The 10,774-nt window shown below is 49.8% G+C and overlaps 1 protein-coding gene across 3 annotated transcripts; it reads left to right on the forward strand.

Moving 5' to 3' along the window:
- Positions 1 to 209: 209 nt before the first annotated feature.
- Positions 210 to 7,278, forward strand: LOC147241330 (uncharacterized). Of its 3 annotated transcripts, XM_086191518.1 has the most exons (4): positions 6,075 to 6,217; positions 6,307 to 6,350; positions 6,417 to 7,021; positions 7,124 to 7,278. In XM_086191518.1, the coding sequence occupies exons 1-4, from the start codon at positions 6,201 to 6,203 to the stop codon at positions 7,211 to 7,213; spliced, it is 756 nt and encodes a 251-aa protein (XP_086047644.1). In that variant the 5' UTR covers positions 6,075 to 6,200; the 3' UTR covers positions 7,214 to 7,278. The 3 variants fall into 3 exon arrangements, with proteins under 3 accessions (XP_086047643.1, XP_086047644.1, XP_086047642.1); XM_086191517.1 differs by lacking the exons at positions 6,075 to 6,217; positions 6,307 to 6,350 and adding exons at positions 210 to 358; positions 448 to 491 and having other exon boundaries at positions 6,417 to 7,278; XM_086191516.1 differs by having other exon boundaries at positions 6,076 to 6,217; positions 6,417 to 7,278.
- The last annotated feature ends 3,496 nt before the right edge of the window (positions 7,279 to 10,774 follow it).

Here is a 10,774-nt window from a genome sequence, read left to right on the forward strand (position 1 = left end):
GAATAAGCAGAAGACAACGATGGATGGATGGATTATATCGCCCTCTTCTGTATGATTAGGGTACCAGCGATTCAAATTCTGGAATCCAGATCTCTCTCTCTCCCTCTCTTTCTCTCTCTCTCTCTCTCTCTCTCTCTCTCTCTCTCTCCCTCTCTCATCAGGTAGGGAGCTACACCTGCCTTCAACTGCTCACACCTGTGGCACATTAACCAATCGCTGAAGAGTGGAAGCTTTATTAAGAGGCTCAAGTGAGTTGTTTTCAGACTGGTTCAGTTGTGTGGTTTGGGAGGTGCAGATAAGTGAGTTTGCTGCTTTACTGGCCCTCAACTGTTGCTGAAGCGATGGGGTTTCTCCTGAGGTTAGTGTCCTGACGTCACTACGTCTTTGTGAACTTCTCTTTTTAAGATTAAACCGTAACTGATGGGTGTTTGTGGCTGTCTCATCCAGATGGATGCTGCTGTCCCTGCTGGCTGTCGGACATCAAGCTCTTGGTAGGTTTATTTACAGCAGGAAATGTTGCAACGGCTTCTTGACTGACAAAACGTATTGGTCTACAGCTCTCTACAGTTTCCAGAAGCCCAACTACCAAACAACGCAGCGTGTGCAGGCGCCCGCCCAGGTGGCGCGCTACCCGGCCCAGCAGAGTGTGCAGGCGCCCGCCCAGGTGGCGCGCTACCCGGCCCAGCAGAGTGTGCAGGCGCCCGCCCAGGTGGCGCGCTACCCGGCCCAGCAGAGTGTGCAGGCGCCCGCCCAGGTGGCGCGCTACCCGGCCCAGCAGAGTGTGCAGGCGCCCGCCCAGGTGGCGCGCTACCCGGCCCAGCAGAGTGTGCAGGCGCCCGCCCAGGTGGCGCGCTACCCGGCCCAGCAGAGTGTGCAGGCGCCCGCCCAGGTGGCGCGCTACCCGGCCCAGCAGAGTGTGCAGGCGCCCGCCCAGGTGGCGCGCTACCCGGCCCAGCAGAGTGTGCAGGCGCCCGCCCAGGTGGCGCGCTACCCGGCCCAGCAGAGTGTGCAGGCGCCCGCCCAGGTGGCGCGCTACCCGGCCCAGCAGAGTGTGCAGGCGCCCGCCCAGGTGGCGCGCTACCCGGCCCAGCAGAGTGTGCAGGCGCCCGCCCAGGTGGCGCGCTACCCGGCCCAGCAGAGTGTGCAGGCGCCCGCCCAGGTGGCGCGCTACCCGGCCCAGCAGAGTGTGCAGGCGCCCGCCCAGGTGGCGCGCTACCCGGCCCAGCAGAGTGTGCAGGCGCCCGCCCAGGTGGCGCGCTACCCGGCCCAGCAGAGTGTGCAGGCGCCCGCCCAGGTGGCGCGCTACCCGGCCCAGCAGAGTGTGCAGGCGCCCGCCCAGGTGGCGCGCTACCCGGCCCAGCAGAGTGTGCAGGCGCCCGCCCAGGTGGCGCGCTACCCGGCCCAGCAGAGTGTGCAGGCGCCCGCCCAGGTGGCGCGCTACCCGGCCCAGCAGAGTGTGCAGGCGCCCGCCCAGGTGGCGCGCTACCCGGCCCAGCAGAGTGTGCAGGCGCCCGCCCAGGTGGCGCGCTACCCGGCCCAGCAGAGTGTGCAGGCGCCCGCCCAGGTGGCGCGCTACCCGGCCCAGCAGAGTGTGCAGGCGCCCGCCCAGGTGGCGCGCTACCCGGCCCAGCAGAGTGTGCAGGCGCCCGCCCAGGTGGCGCGCTACCCGGCCCAGCAGAGTGTGCAGGCGCCCGCCCAGGTGGCGCGCTACCCGGCCCAGCAGAGTGTGCAGGCGCCCGCCCAGGTGGCGCGCTACCCGGCCCAGCAGAGTGTGCAGGCGCCCGCCCAGGTGGCGCGCTACCCGGCCCAGCAGAGTGTGCAGGCGCCCGCCCAGTTCAAGAAGGCGCGCTACCCGGCCCAGCAGAGTGTGCAGGCGCCCGCCCAGTTCAAGAAGGCGCGCTACCCGGCCCAGCAGAGTGTGCAGGCGCCCGCCCAGTTCAAGAAGGCGCGCTACCCGGCCCAGCAGAGTGTGCAGGCGCCCGCCCAGTTCAAGAAGGCGCGCTACCCGGCCCAGCAGAGTGTGCAGGCGCCCGCCCAGTTCAAGAAGGCGCGCTACCCGGCCCAGCAGAGTGTGCAGGCGCCCGCCCAGTTCAAGAAGGCGCGCTACCCGGCCCAGCAGAGTGTGCAGGCGCCCGCCCAGTTCAAGAAGGCGCGCTACAATCGCTTCTTCCTTCCAAAGAGTCTTTAAACCTCTGCATTTTCTCTGAACCAGTGACTTGTGAAAATAAAATTGTTCTATTGCTCAAATGGTCAGTTAAATTTATTTGTACTGTGATTTCTGACTGTTCCCAACAGTTGGTAGTTGAGGCTTTTGCATCAAGACCTCATTCTGTGGCCTGCTTAAGGGTCACCAGTCCATGGCAGGGCCAACACATAGAGACAGACAACCATTGGCTCTCCCAGCCACGCCTACGGTCAATTTAGTCTGGATTAACCTGGTCCCCTCTTGATGTCTTTGGACTGTGGCGGAAGCTGGAGTACCAGAGAGAACTCGCAGAGGCAGAACTCCACAGAAGGGCTTGGCCCTGGAACCTTCTTACTGTGTGCCTCCCATGAATACCAGTATTAGCCATGAGTCGGGTTGGCCAAAAAAAACACACCACTGTGCCAGGAAATGGTTGAATCCATTGCTAAGTGTGGCAAAATTAGTTTTCCAAATGCCATACATTTCTTTAATGTCAGAAATTTGCATCAAACCAAATCTGTATTTCTAGCTCCTTTCCTACAGCCAACACAAGTTCCTGTAAATTTCTCCCAAAGCAAAATTCATATCAGCAAATTAGACTAACTATTCTGTAACATGTTAATTATGGTATGAAAAGTTGTGGTCTGATCACAGATCCCTGAGGTACTCCACACGTGAAATTTTTGAATCCTGACCTAATATTAGTAACTCTTGAGTGAGCTGCACCTCATTTCTGTACTTCTCCAGTTCCCTCAATAACCGACTGACGCATGGCGTCAAAGCCCTCTACAGGTCAGTATCGACACCAGTGGAGAGCTCATTATTTACTCACGCTTTTGGGATTTCTTCAACCATCTCCATTACAGCATTAGCAGCAGTTCTGTTTTCTCTGAATCCATGATGGTGTTCACTTAGCAATTTGTATTTATGAATAAAAAGACCCAATTGTTTAATAAATACTTACTCTGCTTGTCACCATTTTTAAGAATTAGTGTAACATTGATAATTTCATACTGTTAGGAAAAATATCCTTTCCAAAAGACTGGTTGCATATACGGGTCAGAGGTGTCACAATACACTCAATAACTTCTTTAATGATAACCATATCAACTGAGTTTATATCAGTTGATTTTTTTTTGTTTTTGAATTTTTTTACAATTTCAATTACATCAGTTTCCTTTACCCCACAAAGGAACATAGAATTGCTCTTGTCGGTACGGTGGCCCTGAGGGGCAAAACACAACAGCATTTTCCCAAAACACAAAAACATTTGACAAAACTCAACAAAGTTTCACAAAAAAACAAAAACATTTCACAAAACACAATGACATTTCAGATTACAGAAAGGGTAGGGACAACATTCTTTTTTCTGATTGGATGAACCCATGTTTGGCGACAGTTCAATGATGTCATGTCCTGTTCCTTTTGCGTACTCCTCTAAGCAGCGTTCTCGCGAAAATTTTAAACAGAGTTTGAAAGGATGGAAGAGGATATTGAAATCATAAGGGACTATTTTAAGAAAGGACATTCATACGACGTAACTGTTGATATGCTTTCAACATATCATGACATTAAGATGTCCCGTAGAACTCTGAAAGCATGTTTGAAAGATTTAGGACTGAGGAGACAGGGCGGCTGCTCTTCATTGAGTTACATCAGAAGGGCTATTTTATCAGAGCTGCGCGGACCTGGACAGATGTTTGGATTCAGGACAATGTGGTTGACTTTAAAGCAGAAATATGGCCTCTGTGTTTAATGGGACACGGTAACGTGGATGCTACAAGAACTGAACCCATGCAGGACCTTTTCGCGGACACATCATAGGTTCATTAGACACACGTACTATTCTATGGGTCCAAATTACTTGTGGCATGTAGACGGGCTTGACAAATTAAAACCATTTGGCATGGCGATATCTGGCTGCATAGATGGGTTCTCCTGCAGAATCGTGTGGCCCAAATGTGAACCTTCAAATAACAACCCTGAAGTAATAAAAAAAAACAACTTCATCAACTGCATTAGAAATGTCTGCATATTCCCATGAGACTGCGCACAGACTGTGGAACAGAGAACGAGACAATAGCTGCTAACGATTGAACGATTGGCCGGTTAGCCACCCTCATTAGTTATCGACAGTTTAAAAATAGTCCCTTATGAGTTTAATATCCTCTCCCATCCTTTCAAACTCTGTTTAAAATTTGCGCAAGGACGCTGCTGAGAGTAGTACGCAAAATGAACAGGAAATGACATAATTGAACTTGCAGCAAACTTGGGTTCGCCCAATCACAAACAAGAATGTTGTCCCTACCGTTTCCGTAATCTGAAATATCGTTGTGTTTTGTGAAATGTTATTTTGTTTTGTGAAATGTCGTGTTTTGTTAAATGTCATTGTGTTTTGCCCCTCAGGGCCACCGTATATCGGTCATCAGGTTACCAAACAGGTCTTTTCTCATCACCAGACACAATTTTGTTTTCCAAATTGTACCAACAGCCGCAAAATGGTCATTAAAATCATGGACAATTCTTCTACAGTTTTCCACAGTAGAACCACAGCAAACACTTTTCATACATAAATGTAACTCAAAGTGCTGTCCATCGACAAAAAATAAAAACAGTGCCTCAAACCCACCACCCACCCCATCCTTTGAATAACATCGACAATTAGAAGCATTCCCTTAAACCCACAACCACCTCACTGTTCAGCCACACACACAAGCACGCACGGTTTCACTCATACACAAACATGCACACATACACACACTAAAATAGTGGACATTCGGCTGAGAACCTGTGAACCAGCCGAGAATACGTCATCAGAGGAGCCGTCTGCACCGGGAGCGGTGGCTCTCTGCTCCCGGTGCAGACGGCTCCCCCGGAGGAAACACTGGAGTCGCGGGGGGGCTGGAGCCTATCCCAGCGTCAACGGGCAAGAGGTGGGGTTCACCCTGGACAGGTCGCCAGTCCATCGCAGGGCCAACATAGAGAGACGAACAACCATTCACACCTACAGTCAATTTAGAGTATCAATCAGCCTCGTCCCCTCTTGATGTCTTTGGACTGTGGGAGGAAGCTGGAGTACCAGAGAGAACCCACACAGACACGGGGAGAACATGCAAATTCCACACAGAAAGATCCCGTGGCCGAGCCGGGACTCGAACCCGGAACCTTCTTGGGGTGAGGCCACAGTGCTAACCACTGCACCACCGTGCAGCCTGATAAAAGAATAAAAATAGTTAAAAATTAAAATACAAATAAAAGATAAGAACTAAAATAGAAAATGGTGTAATATATATTAAGATAGGAAATAATGAAATTCATAAATAAATAAAAAATGAAGGCCTAAAATAAATAAATGCCATGAGTAAAATGAATAAGCTAAGCAAAGAAGATGCGTCTTGAGCCTGCTCTTAAAAACATGAACATTCTCTGCGGTTCTCCGGCAGGCTGTTCCACAGACAAGGCCCGTAATACTGAAAAGGCGCCTCGCCATGAGTGTGTGTTCTGACTTTAGGAATGACTAGAAGTCTGCTGCCAGAGGAGTGCAGGTTCTGCAAGGGTTCATAAGGTAAAAGCAGTCCTTAAAGATAAGAAGGCCCATTACCATTAAGACATTTAAAACCCAGTAAAAGAACTTTAAAACCGATGCTAAACACACAGGGAGCAAAAATAGTGATTCTAAAACCGGTCTCTCTCTCTTTTGTCTTTCAAATTCTTGAGTCAGTGCGCTCTCTCTCTCTCTGTCTCTCTCTGTCTCTCTCTCTCTTTCTCTCCCTCCCTCTCTCTCTCTCTCTCTCTCTCTCTCTCTCTCTCCCTCCCTCTCTCCCTCTCTCATCAGGTAGGGAGCTACACCTGCCTTCAACTGCTCACACCTGTGGCACATTAACCAACCGCTGAAGAGTGGAAGCTTTATTAAGAGGCTCAAGTGAGTTGTTTTCAGACTGGTTCAGTTGTGTGGTTTGGGAGGTGCAGATAAGTGAGTTTGCTGCTTTACTGGCCCTCAACTGTTGCTGAAGCGATGGGGTTTCTCCTGAGGTTAGTGTCCTGACGTCACTACGTCTTTGTGAACTTCTCTTTTTAAGATTAAACCGTAATTGATGGGTGTTTGTGGCTGTCTCATCCAGATGGATGCTGCTGTCCCTGCTGGCTGTAGGACATCAAGCTCTTGGTAGGTTTATTTACAGCAGGAAATGTTGCAACGGCTTCTTCACTGACTAAACGTATTGGTCTACAGCTCTCTACAGTTTCCAGAAGCCCAACTACCAAACAACGCAGAGTGTGCAGGCGCCCGCCCAGGTGGCGCGCTACCCGGCCCAGCAGAGTGTGCAGGCGCCCGCCCAGGTGGCGCGCTACCCGGCCCAGCAGAGTGTGCAGGCGCCCGCCCAGGTGGCGCGCTACCCGGCCCAGCAGAGTGTGCAGGCGCCCGCCCAGGTGGCGCGCTACCCGGCCCAGCAGAGTGTGCAGGCGCCCGCCCAGGTGGCGCGCTACCCGGCCCAGCAGAGTGTGCAGGCGCCCGCCCAGGTGGCGCGCTACCCGGCCCAGCAGAGTGTGCAGGCGCCCGCCCAGGTGGCGCGCTACCCGGCCCAGCAGAGTGTGCAGGCGCCCGCCCAGGTGGCGCGCTACCCGGCCCAGCAGAGTGTGCAGGCGCCCGCCCAGGTGGCGCGCTACCCGGCCCAGCAGAGTGTGCAGGCGCCCGCCCAGGTGGCGCGCTACCCGGCCCAGCAGAGTGTGCAGGCGCCCGCCCAGGTGGCGCGCTACCCGGCCCAGCAGAGTGTGCAGGCGCCCGCCCAGGTGGCGCGCTACCCGGCCCAGCAGAGTGTGCAGGCGCCCGCCCAGGTGGCGCGCTACCCGGCCCAGCAGAGTGTGCAGGCGCCCGCCCAGTTCAAGAAGGCGCGCTACCCGGCCCAGCAGAGTGTGCAGGCGCCCGCCCAGTTCAAGAAGGCGCGCTACCCGGCCCAGCAGAGTGTGCAGGCGCCCGCCCAGTTCAAGAAGGCGCGCTACAATCGCTTCTTCCTTCCAAAGAGTCTTTAAACCTCTGCATTTTCTCTGAACCAGTGACTTGTGAAAATAAAGTTGTTCTATTGCTCAAATGGTCAGTTAAATTTATTTGTACTGTGATTTCTGACTGTTCCCAACAGTTGGTAGTTGAGGCTTTTGCATCAAGACGTCATTCTGTGGACTGCTTAAGGGTCACCAGTCCATGGCAGGGCCAACACAGAGACGGACAACCATTGGCTCTCCCAGCCACGCCTACGGTCAATTTAGTCTGGATTAACCTGGTCCCCTCTTGATGTCCTTGGACTGTGGAGGAAGCTGGAGTACCACAGAGAACTCGCAGAGGCAGAACTCCACAGAAGGGCTTGGCCCTGGAACCTTACTGTGTGCCTCCCATGAATATCAGTATTAGCCATGAGTCGGGTTGGCCAAAAAAAACACACCACTGTGCCAGGAAATGGTTGAATCCATTGCTAAGTGTGGCAAAATTAGTTTTCCAAATGCCATACATTAATTTCTTTAATGTCAGAAATTTGCATCAAACCAAATCTGTATTTCTAGCTCCTTTCCTACAGCCAACACAAGTTCCTGTAAATTTCTCCCAAAGCAAAATTCATATCAGCAAATTAGACTAACTATTCTGTAACATGTTAATTATGGTATGAAAAGTTGTGGTCTGATCACAGATCCCTGAGGTACTCCACACGTGAAATTTTTGAATCCTGACCTAATATTAGTAACTCTTGAGTGAGCTGCACCTCATTTCTGTACTTCTCCAGTTCCCTCAATAACCGACTGACGCATGGCGTCAAAGCCCTCTACAGGTCAGTATCGACACCAGTGGAGAGCTCATTATTTACTCACGCTTTTGGGATTTCTTCAACCATCTCCATTACAGCATTAGCAGCAGTTCTGTTTTCTCTGAATCCATGATGGTGTTCACTTAGCAATTTGTATTTATGAATAAAAAGACCCAATTGTTTAATAAATACTTACTCTGCTTGTCACCATTTTTAAGAATTGGTGTAACATTGATAATTTCATACTGTTAGGAAAAATATCCTTTCCAAAAGACTGGTTGCATATACGGGTCAGAGGTGTCACAATACACTCAATAACTTCTTTAATGAAAACCATATCAACTGAGTTTATATCAGTTGACTTTTTTTTGTTTTTGAATTTTTTTACAATTTCAATTACATCAGTTTCCTTTACCCCACAAAGGAACATAGAATTGCTCTTGTCGGTACGGTGGCCCTGAGGGGCAAAACACAACAGCATTTTCCCAAAACACAAAAACATTTGACAAAACTCAACAAAGTTTCACAAAAAAACAAAAACATTTCACAAAACACAATGACATTTCAGATTACAGAAAGGGTAGGGACAACATTCTTTTTTCTGATTGGATGAACCCATGTTTGGCGACAGTTCAATGATGTCATGTCCTGTTCCTTTTGCGTACTCCTCTAAGCAGCGTTCTCGCGAAAATTTTAAACAGAGTTTGAAAGGATGGAAGAGGATATTGAAATCATAAGGGACTATTTTAAGAAAGGACATTCATACGACGTAACTGTTGATATGCTTTCAACATATCATGACATTAAGATGTCCCGTAGAACTCTGAAAGCATGTTTGAAAGATTTAGGACTGAGGAGACAGGGCGGCTGCTCTTCATTGAGTTACATCAGAAGGGCTATTTTATCAGAGCTGCGCGGACCTGGACAGATGTTTGGATTCAGGACAATGTGGTTGACTTTAAAGCAGAAATATGGCCTCTGTGTTTAATGGGACACGGTAACGTGGATGCTACAAGAACTGAACCCATGCAGGACCTTTTCGCGGACACATCATAGGTTCATTAGACACACGTACTATTCTATGGGTCCAAATTACTTGTGGCATGTAGACGGGCTTGACAAATTAAAACCATTTGGCATGGCGATATCTGGCTGCATAGATGGGTTCTCCTGCAGAATCGTGTGGCCCAAATGTGAACCTTCAAATAACAACCCTGAAGTAATAAAAAAAAACAACTTCATCAACTGCATTAGAAATGTCTGCATATTCCCATGAGACTGCGCACAGACTGTGGAACAGAGAACGAGACAATAGCTGCTAACGATTGAACGATTGGCCGGTTAGCCACCCTCATTAGTTATCGACAGTTTAAAAATAGTCCCTTATGAGTTTAATATCCTCTCCCATCCTTTCAAACTCTGTTTAAAATGTGCGCAAGGACGCTGCTGAGAGTAGTACGCAAAATGAACAGGAAATGACATAATTGAACTTGCAGCAAACTTGGGTTCGCCCAATCACAAACAAGAATGTTGTCCCTACCGTTTCCGTAATCTGAAATATCGTTGTGTTTTGTGAAATGTTATTTTGTTTTGTGAAATGTCGTGTTTTGTTAAATGTCGTTGTGTTTTGCCCCTCAGGGCCACCGTATATCGGTCATCAGGTTACCAAACAGGTCTTTTCTCATCACCAGACACAATTTTGTTTTCCAAATTGTACCAACAGCCGCAAAATGGTCATTAAAATCATAGACAATTCTTCTACAGTTTTCCACAGTAGAACCACAGCAAACACTTTTCATACATAAATGTAACTCAAAGTGCTGTCCATCGACAAAAAATAAAAACAGTGCCTCAAACCCACCACCCACCCCATCCTTTGAATAACATCGACAATTAGAAGCATTCCCTTAAACCCACAACCACCTCACTGTTCAGCCACACACACAAGCACGCACGGTTTCACTCATACACAAACATGCACACATACACACACTAAAATAGTGGACATTCGGCTGAGAACCTGTGAACCAGCCGAGAATACGAGAAAGCGTCATCAGAGGAGCCGTCTGCACCGGGAGCAGAGAGCCACCGCTCCCGGTGCAGACGGCTCCCCCGGAGGAAACACTGGAGTACCTAATGATAAAAGAATCCATCCATCCATCGTCATCTTCCGCTTATTCCTACACATCAAGGGTCGCGGGGGGGCTGGAGCCTATCCCAGCGTCAACGGGCGAGAGGCGGGGTTCACCCTGGACAGGTCGCCAGTCCATCGCAGGGCCAACATAGAGAGACGAACAACCATTCACACTCACATTCATACCTACAGTCAATTTAGAGAATCAATCAGCCTCGTCCCCTCTTGATGTCTTTGGACTGTGGGAGGAAGCTGGAGTACCAGAGAGAACCCACGCAGACACGGGGAGAACATGCAAACTCCACACAGAAAGATCCCGTGGCCGAGCCGGGACTCGAACCCGGAACCTTCTTGGGGTGAGGCCACAGTGCTAACCACTGCACCACCGTGCAGCCTGATAAAAGAATAAAAATAGTTAAAAATTAAAATACAAATAAAAGATAAGAACTAAAATAGAAAATGGTGTAATATATATTAAGATAGGAAATAATGAAATTCATAAATAAATAAAAAATGAAGGCCTAAAATAAATAAATGCCATGAGTAAAATGAATAAGCTAAGCAAAGAAGATGCGTCTTGAGCCTGCTCTTAAAAACATGAACATTCTCTGCGGCCCTGAGGTTCTCCGGCAGGCTGTTCCACAGACAAGGCCCGTAATACTG

The sequence above is a fragment of the Aulostomus chinensis genome, chromosome 21 (assembly GCF_037954235.1).
Source record: "Aulostomus chinensis isolate RoL2024-O1b breed Wild chromosome 21, RoL_Achi_v1.0, whole genome shotgun sequence".
In the NCBI taxonomy this organism is placed as follows: Eukaryota; Metazoa; Chordata; class Actinopteri; order Syngnathiformes; family Aulostomidae; genus Aulostomus; species Aulostomus chinensis.